Source organism: Drosophila suzukii, chromosome 3, assembly GCF_043229965.1.
Source record: "Drosophila suzukii chromosome 3, CBGP_Dsuzu_IsoJpt1.0, whole genome shotgun sequence".
Classification (NCBI taxonomy): domain Eukaryota; kingdom Metazoa; phylum Arthropoda; class Insecta; order Diptera; family Drosophilidae; genus Drosophila; species Drosophila suzukii.
Window position 1 is genome coordinate 9,073,191 of NC_092082.1, and position 14,085 is coordinate 9,087,275.

The 14,085-nt window shown below is 41.3% G+C and overlaps 5 protein-coding genes across 7 annotated transcripts; 4 read left to right on the forward strand and 1 right to left on the reverse strand.

Annotated features, from left to right (window-relative positions):
- The first annotated feature begins 370 nt into the window (after positions 1–370).
- On the forward strand, positions 371–6,005 carry LOC108013552 (phospholipid scramblase 1). 3 transcript variants are annotated; one of them, XM_017079462.4, is made up of 5 exons: positions 371–739; positions 1,681–2,077; positions 4,345–4,835; positions 4,895–5,053; positions 5,300–6,005. In XM_017079462.4, the coding sequence occupies exons 1-5, from the start codon at positions 578–580 to the stop codon at positions 5,357–5,359; spliced, it is 1,269 nt and encodes a 422-aa protein (XP_016934951.3). In that variant the 5' UTR covers positions 371–577; the 3' UTR covers positions 5,360–6,005. The 3 variants fall into 3 exon arrangements, with proteins under 3 accessions (XP_016934951.3, XP_016934953.2, XP_016934952.3); XM_017079464.4 differs by lacking the exons at positions 371–739; positions 1,681–2,077 and adding an exon at positions 3,060–3,412 and having other exon boundaries at positions 4,358–4,835; XM_017079463.4 differs by lacking the exons at positions 371–739; positions 1,681–2,077 and adding an exon at positions 3,122–3,412.
- A 342-nt stretch (positions 6,006–6,347) lies between these two features.
- Positions 6,348–7,466, forward strand: LOC108012649 (phospholipid scramblase 1-like). The gene is made up of 3 exons (XM_017078074.4): positions 6,348–6,909; positions 7,039–7,194; positions 7,259–7,466. The coding sequence occupies exons 1-3, from the start codon at positions 6,481–6,483 to the stop codon at positions 7,313–7,315; spliced, it is 642 nt and encodes a 213-aa protein (XP_016933563.3). The 5' UTR covers positions 6,348–6,480; the 3' UTR covers positions 7,316–7,466.
- A 26-nt stretch (positions 7,467–7,492) lies between these two features.
- On the forward strand, positions 7,493–8,591 carry LOC108012647 (phospholipid scramblase 1-like). Its single transcript, XM_017078073.4, has 3 exons — positions 7,493–7,993; positions 8,105–8,260; positions 8,378–8,591. Exons 1-3 carry the CDS (start codon positions 7,493–7,495, stop codon positions 8,396–8,398), a joined length of 678 nt encoding a protein of 225 aa, XP_016933562.3. The 3' UTR covers positions 8,399–8,591.
- Positions 8,592–8,835: 244 nt separating this feature from the next.
- LOC108012643 (insulin-like growth factor-binding protein complex acid labile subunit) lies at positions 8,836–10,686 on the forward strand. The gene is made up of 2 exons (XM_017078067.4): positions 8,836–9,509; positions 9,566–10,686. Exons 1-2 carry the CDS (start codon positions 8,895–8,897, stop codon positions 10,553–10,555), a joined length of 1,605 nt encoding a protein of 534 aa, XP_016933556.3. The 5' UTR covers positions 8,836–8,894; the 3' UTR covers positions 10,556–10,686.
- A 1,618-nt stretch (positions 10,687–12,304) lies between these two features.
- LOC108012651 (uncharacterized) lies at positions 12,305–13,703 on the reverse strand. Its single transcript, XM_017078076.4, has 2 exons — positions 13,018–13,703; positions 12,305–12,903 (listed from the first exon to the last, which is right to left on the reverse strand). The coding sequence occupies exons 1-2, from the start codon at positions 13,603–13,605 to the stop codon at positions 12,583–12,585; spliced, it is 909 nt and encodes a 302-aa protein (XP_016933565.3). The 5' UTR covers positions 13,606–13,703; the 3' UTR covers positions 12,305–12,582.
- Positions 13,704–14,085: the final 382 nt, after the last annotated feature.

The window sequence follows — 14,085 nt, forward strand, 5'->3', positions numbered from 1 at the left end:
TAAAGGCGCCATAGGTTCTTCCTCTTCATGAAATGTTAAGATGTAACGTTTTCTAACATAAATGTTACGATTTTTCTAACATTTCTGTTAGTGCTGTTAATGCTGTTAACAGTGCTGTTAGAGAAGCAGCAATTTTAAAATGTGGTTTGAGTCTTTACTGCGGAAGACTTTAATTTTCCAATCAGAATGTTGTTAACCTTACATTACATTTTACTTTGGCGGTGTGTGTCCTGACTTTTAGTACATTGCAGATATGATCTAAACTTTGGTGTTTGTCTCCTCTACGTCAGGTGGGTGTATTGGCTGGGAGGAGTGTGTATCAGCTAAGTCAGTATATTATAAAGACGGTAATTTTTGGGTAACCAATTACAGTCACTCTTCGAAAGCCACCTGATTGAGCGAATTTCATTTTATTGGAAACTATTTAAAATACTGTGCTTTCAAAACAAAAGCAACATTGTTGCGATTTCGTTGGGGGCGTGGCCGCAACAACACTGCTCCAGTGCAACAACAACAGAGCACGCGGACAGCAGAAGCAGAGCAGGAAAAGTCGGAAAAGCCAGGGAAGCCCCGGAAAATGAAGAGTAACGTTAATCAGGGCGGTTACGCCCCTCCCGGTTTCGGATCGGGATTCCAGCCCAACGCCCCTCCCGCCGAGGGATTCGGTTACCCCCCGCCGAGTGGCTCCCCCTATCCACCGGGCCCCGGTCAACAGCAACCGCCGCCGCCCATGAATTACGTGAGTTCCAAAAATGTCCCTTCTTCGGTGATTATAATATCTAAGGGGAGGTGGAGGTGGGTGCTCTAGGGGGTGCCTCTTGCTCACACACACGCCAACAATGACGTCATGCCAGTTGGTATTTGCTTATTTATAAACCATAATCACACACTCAGTTTGCTGAGAACTGAAAGAGATTCATTATATTTGCTTGCGAATGCGGGGAATCAGCGGGTAGATAAATAAAAACAAATGTTTTTTGTCCCCTTAAACAACTGGGAATAAACCAGTAATGCCGACTGGATAAGCAAGTCGAAATGCAATTGCTTCTGAAATGAAATGGGGATTTTTGAATTACTCTTAAACGCTAAATAAAGGAACCTCGAGTTTTTCCCGTTCAGTAAAGATAATATATTACTCATCAATATTGAGAGCCGCCGCGTCTTTTTAGGTCTCATCCGACTAAAACTTGTAGCATTTTAAAACACTTCATAATAAATTTTTAAAAATCACTGACAACGGTGGTGATTTATACTAACAAAATTTGAATTGAAGGCGGCTTTTTTTCAGTGTGAAAGCTCAAATTGTAAACAAATAGAGCGTCATTACTATTGACTCAATAGTTGTACTCTTTTTCATACACTCAAAAAAATATTTTCCTAACTTTACATTTCGAATTAATTATAATTTTAAAACATATTAGTAAAAATATTTACTTCTATGAAATTTTTATTTAAAATATAATAAACCCACCAAAATAAAGAAACATAATAAATTGGCCGTTTCATTTAGTCCGATTCATTTTTTTATGTATCTTAATTTGCGTTTCTGAAACCCACTTGGGAGAAAACATGTTGATAAGTACAGCTTTTAGGCTCCACGTCATGCCATTGAAAACCTACCACAACGCCCCTCAATAAAAAACTTCGTCTCATTCGTCGTCCAACTGTCGATCGTTACAGGGCTTTACGCCAGGTCCTCAGCAAGCCGGTTACGCGCCAGTTCCCCAGATGCCCCCGTACGGAGAGACCCCGCCCTATGGAGCCGGACAGCCACCCTATGTGGGTGGTGGAGGAGGAGGACCACCGCCCCAACCCTATGGGGGATATCCCCCGGGACCGGCGGGACCAGGAGGACCTCCACAAGCATTCGGTGGCTATCCACCGGGTCCCGCTGGTCCAGGAGGTCCTCCACAAGCATTCGGGGGCTATCAACCGGGTCCGGCAGGACCTCCACATGCCTTCGGAGGATATCCACCGGGGCAGCCCCAACAGCCCATTGTCACGCAGCCGGGAATGGGTCCAGGAATGGGTCCAGGAATGGGTCCGGGAATGCAACCTCCGCAGGGCGGACCAGCAGGCAAGTAATCTAGAATAATATATTTAAAACTTAGGATCATATAAAGTGATAGGCTGGGGTATACAACAAAATGTATGGGATGTGCGACAGAAATCACAGAAATAGCCGTAGAATTCTACACAAATTCAGAGGTAAGCGATTTCTGCGGCACCCCCTGTTCTCGGATTTTATGAGAATTGATAAGAATGTTTCGAGTCAAGAGATATGTTAAAAGGTATATACATAATATGGTTTATTTTGTAAGTTCTGATAAGCTTAATGTTCAGTCGAACCTTGATGACTCAAGTTCTGTTGAAACTTAGTACTCATCTCTATTGCCATTTGATAAGATTGATTTATATATAGACATTTGCAATATTGTTATACATACTACTGTTCTAAGCAATATTCAAACATATTGTGACTACGCTATGTACTTTGAAATATTTCTGATAATAGCACTACTTAGAGAAAGGTTTTGGATCACCAGGTTTTAATGGGTTTTTGCTTCCTGGTTCTTATCAATTTTCTTGCTTTTCATAACTGACTTTACATCTTATATAATCTCACTACGTTAACCGCTAAATTAAAACAAAGCGCATCTTGTGTGCTCCATGTGTCATTGCCCTGCGATTGAGATAATGTCCAATCAGTTGTCTTGAGATTTCTCAGGGTGCATCCACTGAACCCAGCATCCCAGATAGAGGTATTCCGGCCAGATCGGTGGAGAACAAAGGGTGCCCAAATGCAAAGTGGGGTGCAAATATTTACTTAGTCACTTTGAAGAGTGTTAGATACTTTCAGGTTTTTGGACCGTTTGTATTATTATCTCTGTGTTTTTGTTTACACGTGCGTCGGATCCGTCCGAAATGCTCAGAAAACCCAGGCAGATCTTTGGCGCTTATCGGAATGCGGAGCAACCGCCCTAATTGAACCAATAAAATAATACAAAGCGGCATTTAAAACACCCGTCGCCATGGATGGCGTTGATTTTTCCCCGACGAGCAGTTAGTTCATCTCTGTGCAGCAGAGCAGTTGGTCGTGTCGTGTCTAGAAAATGTCCACCGAAAACCCAGCGAATTGCGTTTCCACGCTGGATCTGAGTGGCGAGAATCGGGGAAACTCGGAGGATCCCCATAGCAGGGGTGTGAGGAGTGGGTCGAAGGTGCTGCGCATCATCTGGCACTCTCTCTACAGCCAGTACAGCCAGATCTGCTCGAGGTCCCAGACCCTGAGGCAACTGGTCTGCCGGGAGGCTAACAAGCCACTGCCTAAAAAACTCAGGCACACCATGCGGCTGAATAAGTCGGCCAAGCGAAAGGGCTACGAGTTCTACATCAGCGACGAGGACAGAAGGTGAGGAGGTCACAGTGTGGTCTAGACTAGGAAGTGTAGGGATATAAGACCGCTGGGAAAAGCTTAAGAACATAAGTTCGATTATAGTACAACAAGGAAATACCCTTCAGAAGTTTTAAAGTAGCACGTAACAACTTAATTTTTCAAGAAATGAATAGCAGAACATATAAAAAGTATGTTTTGATCATAGTTGCAAAGTACTATCCTTTTAAAATTACAACGAATTTTAATTTCATTAGGTACCTAAAAATATTATAATTCTTTTATAATATCAATTTTCATTTTATTAACAGGTCCTTATGTTCAGGAACATATATTTCTTGAACCGTACAATAATCTTCTGTGATTGGGTGCAAAAAACTTAAGAGCACTCTGTTACTACCTAAAAATATCACAATTATGTAAATCATTTCAAGGTTTCCTTGCATTGTGAAATTAAATATTTATTGGCACGCTTATCTTTAGAGCCCGTGATAAAGTAAATCTTCCTAGATTAGATACAAGAGCCTCGATGCACGAACTAGCGTAATAGCTTGTGGCTGGGGGTTATCTATGGGATATTCAGAGGGGGTCTGCTCCATTGTGATGCCTTCAATTAGAAAGGCCGAGCAATTGTGTCGGTGACATTGACCAATTGACACACTGGCCACTGAACGAGCTCAACAAGATGCCCTTTTGTGTGCACTAATTCAATTTACCAGAAAAGATTATAAGAAGTCTAAGTTAAGAAAACATTCCATTATAAGTTAATATAAGGTGTTATTTTTAAATTCACCTTAATAGCATTGTTTAATCACCATTTTACTGAAGGACATCATAATATTTAAATAATTTGATTTAGCAAATATAAACTATTTTGTACTACTTTGTAAGGTTATTTACAAAATTATATGCCTTTTAGAAATGTATGTTAATAACTGATATTCTTTCAGGAGACTGGATGAGTATACCTACCGGAATTCCGAACTGTCCGCGCGGATTGGAGTACCTTACGACTATCGACCAGCTTTTAGTTAAGCAGAAGGTCGAGCTGCTCGAAGCCTTCACCGGCTTCGAGACCAACAACAAGTTCACGATCAAAAACGCCCTGGGACAGAAGGTCTACTTCGCGGCGGAGGACAATGACTGCTGCACCCGCAACTGCTGCGGTCCTTCGCGTCCCTTCGACATGCGGGTCTTCGACAACTTCCAACAGGAGGTCATCCACATGCACCGGCCGCTGGCCTGCTCCTCCTGCCTGTTTCCCTGCTGCCTGCAGAGCATCGAGGTGTCGGCACCGCCCGGCAATGTCATCGGCACCATCGAGCAGGAGTGGTCCATCTGCTCGCCCTCTTTCAGGATCCTCAATCACCTGGGCGACACGGTGATGCGCATCGAAGGACCCTTCTGCACCTTTTCGCTATGCGGCGACGTTGAGTTCAATGTATGTGTGGGATATCATTTTATAAGTACTATATCTTATGGATAATTCTTGTATTTTAGGTTGTTTCGCTCACGGGCGAAAAGGTAGGCAAGATTTCGAAGCAGTGGTCGGGCCTGGCACGGGAAATTTTCACGGATGCCGACTTCTTTGGCATCAGTTTCCCCCTGGACCTGGATGTGCGCATGAAGGCCGTTCTGCTGGGCGCCACATTCCTGATTGTAAGTGGCTTTTTTATTTCTGAATTATGTAGTAACCATCGTTGGCTCCTGCCAATCAGTTGTATAGTGTTCATTTTTATCGGTTCAAGCTGTTGAGACGTCTGCAGCGCAGATTTCGTTGGTGCTGAGGTAATGTGTATTCCCCAGCCCATCAAACCCTCCAGCTTAGTTTGAGTAGGCTAGCCCAGCATAGGTCCCTAATCCATAACAGATACTTAAGCTAATGATATGTTTTTTTGCCCACAGGATGCCATGTTCTTCGAGAAGTCTGCAAACCAAGAAACCGATAGACCCGGCATGTTATAGAGATCCTGTGGTGGCTTGTATGGCGATGATTTATGCGTAGTGGGTGGATGTTGTGCCGATTGTGACGATTGCTGCGATTGCAATTGTGACGATTGCGGCGATTGTGGCGATTGCAATTGAGACTTTTAGTTGTTGTACATTATTTTGAGTTGCCGCTTTATCCAAATATCTTCCCTGTGAACTGTCGCTTACTAGTCTTCTGTACCAAATGCTTATTGATGAAAATGGAATCGAGTAATTGAACTCCTTGTGAAAACAAACTGAAAATCAAACCTATTAAACTCAGGCTTCCTTCAACGGGTCATTGCCAGGATATATAAAACTAACTTTAAGGTTTGAAGCATTTTTTAATATTTCGCCTCATCAACGAATTATATTCAACGACAAATCTGCTTCGATCATGAATTTATAACGATGCACACTGAAGCAAAAACTAACGAACGAACTATTCGTTGTTAAACCATGTACTTTAAACTGTATTTTTGAGTGTCTTATGTATAGAAACATATATACCAATGTTTATTGTTAAGCTGTCAGGAAATCTATATATACCCCTACTTGTATTACAAAAGAAATGTTTCTTTTCTTTTTATTTACTATTATAAATAAATCATAAAAAAAAATATATAAAAAGTCCAAAAAGTCAGGAATCGCATTTTAATTAATTTAGCATATATACAATATTTTATTGACTAATTAAATGTTTTGAGTAAGATCTTACGTACGTTTGGAGAACGAAATTGCTTCCATAATGCTCGTAAGCCAGTTCCTCAGAAGTCCAGCCGCCAATGTTTTTTAAGTATTTCAATCGAAATGTATTAAAATGGGTATTGAAAGAACTTAAAAATGAATATCCGGCGGATCAGTACTTCCGTTTTATGGGATTTAGTGCAATTCTTTCCAACCTTTCCAAGCCTTAATTTTTTTTGTTGCGCCTTTGAGAATTAGATGGTTTAGTTGGGAAATTTTAACTCAGATGTTAGTTCACCCTATCAACAGGCCTTGAACGATAACTCTTTGACAGGAATTTAAAAGAACTTGTCTTAGAACGTTTTGGTTTTTTCAAATAAAATAAATTACCAGTTTTGAGGTGATAAAACGAAGCTGCTTATTAACTATCGATGGACTGCCTGGCCAACCTAGACAGTATCGTAGTCAACCAGAACATAGATGCAATGGAGTTCTTCACCAGCTTCAGCAGCAATAGAAAGTACTCCGTTCGCAGTAATCCAAAGGCGGATGCGATCCTCTATGCCGTGCAGGATAATAAGTTCGCGGATCGCCAAATTAGGCCAAATTATTTTTTCACCATAAAGGTCATGACCAAGGGGATGACTCAGGTGATGCACGTGGACTCGCCGAGGCCGGACGCCTACTTTAAGCAGCCCCGAATTGAGGTATACGCACCACCCGGAAACATGATCGCCATCGTCAAGCTGCACAGCATGGCCTGTCCCCGCACTCTGCACGTCCTGAAAAACAAGGACAGTGAGGTGGAGTACGTTATCAATGCTCCGGGCGGCTGTTGCGGAGGAGGCAGTTTATACCATGTAGGTTTTCTGATACATTTTTACTTTTAACATCCTGCATCCTTACTTTAAACAGCTAAAGAAAACGATTTTAGTTACTTGGGCATTCTGTTTACTTCTTACATGCCACTTAAGATATATCTTCCGCAGGTGGTCGATGCTAAGAAAAAGGAAGTAGCTCAAATCGAAAAGATAATTACCGGAGCATTCAAAGAAATGTATACGGGTGCCGATGACTTTAAAGTGAATTTCAAGGGTTTGGATAATCGCACAAAGACGATTTTACTGGGCACCGTCTTCTTTCTTGTTAGTATTTCAGATCAGTTGTATTAGTTAATGCATAATGAATTATTTTATGTTTTACCTACAGGACGGCTTATTCTATGAAAGATCACGTGCACGAAAAGTAATAGGAGTAGTATATTAATCTTATTTTCGGTTACGTTATACAACTATTGTGAATTGTTGTGTAAATTTTAAATAATGTTTAAATGGAGTCTTTACTTAAAATATCATAGGGTAAAATAATTGTAAAAAAAGTCGGTGTCAGTTTAGTGAAATATATTTTTACAATTTGTTGCGAGCCTAGTGTTCTTTAAAGGAAATGTCAAAAAAATTATTGGTATTGTATTATTTCTTTGTTGATCCGAAAATACAAATATCTGCGATGGCGGAGACCCTGGGACTGGACTGCTTGGTCAACCTAGATAGTGTTATGATTTATCAGAAAGTTGACTATGGGGAGGTTTTCTTGGGATTTTCTAGTAACCGAAGATATGCCATTAAGAGTTCGCCGAAAGACCAACCGATTCTCTACGCCGTCCAGGACAATGGATTTTGGACGCGTGAATTTGGATCCAAATATAACATGACGATCAGGGTGATAAACGCCTCGAAAAAGGACCTCATGGTCGTGTCCAAGGCCAAGCATCACGAATGTTGCGAGGGACCCAAGTTGGACGTCTTCGTCCCACCCGGAAATAAGATCGGTTGGGTTAGGTACCACGAGGGCTGTTGCTGGGATCACATGGAGATCCATGATCCCAAGGAAGCGCTTCTGTACAAGGTCATACCTTACAGCTCCTTTAAAGACAACAAATTTAAAGTGAGTTACCGAGGCTCTACCGTTTTCTCTTCTCTTTTCCTAAATCATCATCAGCTTCTATATTTACTCTTGCATTAAAGCAGTAAGCCATGTATACCTACTTTTCCGCAGATCGAGGATCGCAATCATAAAGTTGTCGGCAAGATTCTAAAAAAATATGCCGGATTCTTTCAAGAAGTGTTCACAAATGCAGACAACTTTAAAGTTGAGTTTAAGGATGCTGATATACGCACCAAGGCGCTTTTTCTGGCCACGGTATTTTACATAGTAAGTGTTTTATTGATGTATTTTTTCAAAGAATTTTCCAAAGTATCATTCTAGACTCGTTACTTCATAGTTAATAACTTATAACCTTTATGAAATTGCATTCTTGTTCGCCCTTAGGATGCTATCTTCCATGAATGAAGCATAAATAAGTAAAGCCCTTGGATCTATTGTGATTTAATATTATTATATATGTCTAAACTTACCTAAAGAAGTTGTACCTACTCAGTAAGACTGCGATTTCCAAATCCTGTATGTGTTTGTTCATCGCTTAAAAATAAATTGTATATCTGATTGAGAAATTACCCCAAATATAGGGTTGAAATTGGTTTAAGTTTGAACTCTAGAGCGATTTCCTTGGTCTTAATATGTAATTTTTACCAATAAAATTGTCAACAGTGCCATTCGAAGATGGTTAAATAAATAATTTTATATTTAGATAATTTATAATTCAGCTGAGAAAAGCATTGTGTTCGATTTAACTGAGACCATCACTAACTCATCAGCTGATTTCGGTTATTGTACATCAAAACCGGCTCCTCAAGAGAACTCTAGAACGAGTTTGTCCTGATTAAAAATAAACACAAATTAACGCAGTGCACTCGCCACAAGTTAAGGTTTAAGTTTAGTTACTAAAATGCAGGCGTTGCGAATTCTGATCGCTCTGCTTCTGTCCGGAGTGTTGGGCAAGGATCTGCAGGAGTGCGAGGATCTGGGAAAAGGAAGTCATCTCTGTCGGGAAATCGAGAGCTTCGAGCAACTGAGTCGATATGTAGGAGAAAATTGGAGAAGTGTAAAGGTGGTGAATGAGCACACTGGAATTGAAAGAGCCGAAGATGGGGAATTACCAGGACTTTCCAGGCTTTTGCATTTAGATCTATCTGAAACCGGGGGCGTAACTCTGGGCGAAAGGGGACTGCGTGACTTTAAAGACTTGCAGGAGCTGAATCTCACCCACTGCCAATTGGAGGAGATGCAGGCTCAGCACTTTCCGAACAAATCGCAACTTATCAATATAGATGTGAGCTTCAATGATATACAGATCATTACCGCCATACTTATGAGTGGCTTGACCAATCTGGAGTATGCCAACTTTTCCAACAACCTGATAGCGGAGATAGAACCCGATGCCTTTAAGGATCTGAAAAAGCTGGTATTTCTGGATCTAACCACCAACGAGCAGGAGAACGTAACCTTGGGTGAGAATGCAAACCTGCGATACCTGTCTATAAGTAACAACAATGTGAGAGATGTAAGTTCTTTATAACTTATCTTAGAAGTCATGATGTAACCTTTCAATTCCCTCAGTTTCAATGGTGTCGCCTGCGGGGATTGCCCAAATTGGAGGAACTGCATCTGCATAGCAATTGGCTGGAGACCCTGGACATGGGTATATTTAATGCCCTGCCTAATCTGCGGGTTTTAAACGTATCCAACAATAATCTATATGAGATCAAGAGAACTCTTTTCATGACTCCTGGAGAAGTAGCTCCACTTGAGTTGCTTGATTACAGCTCGAATAATGTCAAAGTCCTGGAGGATTCCGTTTTTTGCAGACTCAGTAAGCTAAGAACCCTCAATCTGTGGCTCAACCAGATAAACCGGATCCATCCGAGGGCTTTTCTAGGTCTGAGTTCTTTGCAATCTCTTCAGCTGCACGGCAACAAAATCAAGATTCTTCCCGAAGATGTGTTTGCTAATCTTACGGCCTTGGAGAGATTGGATTTAAGTAGAAACAACATAAAAAAATTGGACATGTGGGTTTTTGGGAGAAGTATTCTTCGTAACCTTACCTATCTGGATTTGAGTAACAACTTTATGGCGGAGCTGCATCCCCTGGCCCTTTCTTCTCTGCCCTTTATCAAGGAACTCAGGCTGAGGAGGAACAAGTTGATCAGCCTGGATCTTCGTATGTTTGCACCCCTCCGAAAATTGCAGTGGCTCACGATCGGCGAGAATCGTCTGGAGGAGATCGAGACTGAAGTTCTGGACACCTTCGAGCGCCTTACTCACCTGGAGATCAACAACAATAGGCTCTCCTTTTTGCCGGATCTGAAGTCATCGGAAAGTCTTAGGCAATTGCAACACATCAGTCTGGAGGGAAACCCCTGGCAATGTCTGTGTCTGGACGAGATCACCTCCTGGTTGAATGTACATCAGGTTGCCTACGCCCGTCCCAGTAGTGCTTATTTCAGTGGAAAGAAACCCCTCTGCGTGGTCACGCCCATGGATAAGTGTTCGAGGGTCCTTCAAGAAGTTAGGGCTCAGGGCATCGTCGAGAGCTATGAGAAGATTTAACATACTTTTATAAACCTTTAACGAGAATTTGATTTCTGAAATAACTGTCTTAAGAGAACGTAAATATATACTCTTAAAACATACTTTTAATAAGTAATATTCGATTGGGACTTCATGAGAATTCCATTTAAAAGTAATATAATTCAATGAAAAATTACATTGCACGATTTTATTTAATATAGATAGATATATTTTTTAAATCTTTAAGTTGAATAAAAATGAATAAAAACCGCAAAGCGAAAAGTATTTACATTTAAAATGAAGTCCTTGTATTTACTATTTCGTTTATCAGTGCACAGTTTTGTAAAGGCCATGGTTTTCCATGTTAACTGAATGTTTATCAAATCGGCTTTAATATGAATTTTATATTTTTTTTATCACCCTGCCCTAAAACATATTTTCCTTATAAATCATGGTGGAAAATTCATTCGTACTCCTGATTTTAGAACGCATTTGTCTCGCCAGTTAGTTGGGAAGCAATAAATCAATATCCACTAAATGCTGGAGTGCAGTTTCTGTTGTGGGTTCCGCTCCGCTCCGCTGACTGACTGGACTGGACTAGAACTGGACGTCCGCCGCAGGATCCTTGGAGAAGCCTCCGTAAATCACAGACAATTGGATGACCATGAGGGCAAAACTTTTAGCTAGCCAAAGTATTTGGCCAACTGTCGTAAAACAATAAAACGGAAGGCATGCGATGGGCGGGGAAAAGGGGGTTGGCTTGGGGCGGAAAACCGAAGCAGAGATTTTCAAATACTTAACACCACTTAGGCGAACAGTTGGACAATGACAATGACGGGGGCTTGGGAATTCCAACTGGCAAAGGTGGGGATTTGATTGTTGAGCGTAATTTAGCGCAAGAATTTTTATTAAAATTTCCAATTTGTTTGCAGATAAACTTTTTTGTTCTAACCGCAAACGATTGATTGATTGATGGATGGCAGGGGCTAGTGAATGGGATAAGTTTGGCAGGTGTTTGCAAAATGAATTGGAAAACGCTGAGACAGTGTGGGGATAATAAGGGAGTTATGAATGGGTGGGTTTCACCATTGCAAAACAAGTTTCCCAGGTCTTGGCTCTCCGCAACTTGGCCCTCTAATTTGCATTCAACTATATGAATAGGCCGCAGGGTCAGAGCAAGTCGAGCACAAGTATTCCAGGTATGCAAACGGGCAACAAAAGGACAATGGACCCGGGAAGTTGGCAACCAGGACATGTGCAGTCAATGCGCAATTACGGCCATAAAGGGCGTAACACGGCGTATCCTTGCTCAACAGCTGCCATAAAAGTTTTATTCCTGAGGGGACTTAAAGCGACTCGAACACTCGGAGACCAGTAATTAAATTAAATTTTTGGTTTTACATTCGCTAGATGAATTAAGTGTCCTGTCAAAGGTGAGAGGTGAAAGGTGAAAACTTCATGGAAAGGAAAACCAAAAGGAGTCCTGCGGACAGCGCCCCTTTCAATTAATTTGGCAACAAACTTGGCTCCGCCTGTTGTTTGCCCAATTTCATAACTGAAATTTCAGGATGGCAGGAGTTTCGTTCATGACAAAACCTGTTGCTCCCTCCCCGGGGACATTCCCCAGGCCATCGAAATTCTGAACCCTTGTCAACCTGAAATGAAGCTCCATCGAGGTGTCAAAGACATGCTGGCCATCAATTTCCCCCCAGTTCACAACCCCTCAATATTCTCTAAAATATATTCAAATTCAAATTCAAATTTTGTGCACATCCGCCAGGTGGTTTTCAATTCACTTTTCTTTTTTTAATTTTAGTTGTAGTGGCCACTGCACTGGCATTTACATTTTGTTTGGTTAATTACGTTCACGGCTAATTGCATTTCTGTGGCTTAAATGGCCGCAAAATTTGTTAACAAAATATTTGCCAAAACATTTTTGCACAATTAGCCCGGTCATTGTGTGTTTTATTCGGCCTGTCAGTAGGCGCATAATGGCCCCCAAAAAATGGGTAACTAGATTGCACTTCAAATTAGAAACATTGGCATTTTTGCGGTTAGCTGCACTTTTAATTATCACTTTCGGAATCCTTGATGGACAGCCAGTGCTTCTCCTGCTTTGGCAGAGGAGCAGCCCAGGCGAACTTAAAGGATCTTCGGACCTTCACACTGGACCTCCTGGGCTTGGTCACCTGGCTGTTCTGCTCCAGCAGCAGCGACATCTCCGAGATCGATGGAAGCAGCTTTTTGTCCTTTTCCGAAGTCATGGCTTCCTCCAGAGTCTGGGTGTGCTTCACCAGGGTTTCATGGCAGTGCAGCAGCAATTTCCGGGTCCTACTCAAGGCGTTCTGCAAGTCGGTGTAGTCCCGCTTGTAGCAAACAATGGGAACCTTGGGATGGGATAGATACAAATATAGAGGTATATTAATATTTATTTGCAAAAATATTCCTACAAATGGTATTTTTTTATAAATCGTAAAAAAGTTTCTTTCAAAATAACTTACCTTTGAAGCGCAACTGTACTTCATGTTAGTTTGGGTGCGTCTCACATAGTTGTCACTGTACTCGAGGTAGTTGCCCCGCGAAATGTCAAGGTCACTGTACCGCTCCAGGCACAATCCCGTGTGGTGTTTCAGCTCCTCCTGCCACTTGGGCACCTCTAGCATCCGCTTGGACAGCTTCCTGGCGCATCGAATGTTTCTCTGGACCTTCTGGTCCAGTCTGGTCAGACTTTCCTTGGAGTCCTTGAGCCGGCGACCCACTTCGTTGATCTGCTGGTAAGCCCGAGCGGTTTCCTGCTGAACCTCCCTCATTTCGCTGTTTTCCGATCCGCCCAGCTCGATTTCCAATTTCTGTTGGTCAATCTCAGGATCGCAATCAGTTTTATTCGACTGCAAGGGGCTAATAAGGAGACTTCTCAAATATAGCGCCCGCTGCTTCATATTCTCCAGTTGATCAAAGGCCTTTGACAATTCCACATCCGAGGAGGAGTTCTGCTCCTGGATCGAGGTGTCATCCAGAGCGGAGATGCTGCAGTGGGTCAGCTCTGAGCCACTTTCAAATTCAGGAAGTCCAGGAGCCTTGCAGTCCATCTTTATTTGCGTTTGCTGAGCTACTTTGTTGGTCTATTACTATCTGTATAATATGTGTGAAATTAATAAATGTATTTCTTCCCAGGAAAAGAACCAAAAAGTCAGGGACTACTCTGAAAAATTAGATATTAGTATAATATATTTTATAAATTTTAAAATATTGCAATATTATAAGTAGCATACAAAGTATTTTGTAAATCGTAGTTTATAGCAAAAACCAATATTTTTGTTGTCTACAAATTATAAACTTTAATTTTAAATATTGAATTCTTTTCACAAGACAAACATAAACTTTCTTAAGAATCTATTAATAAAATGAAGAGAAAGAACAGCTTAAATGAAGTTTTCTTGACACATTATTTTAATGGCTCCTCAATTTCTTCAATGTTCGTAAAGCCTGAAGCAAAGAATAACTTCTTATTACGAGGACGTTAAGATCTTTGTTTCCAGTTTTGGCATTTTCGCCTTCCTCGTTTTAAT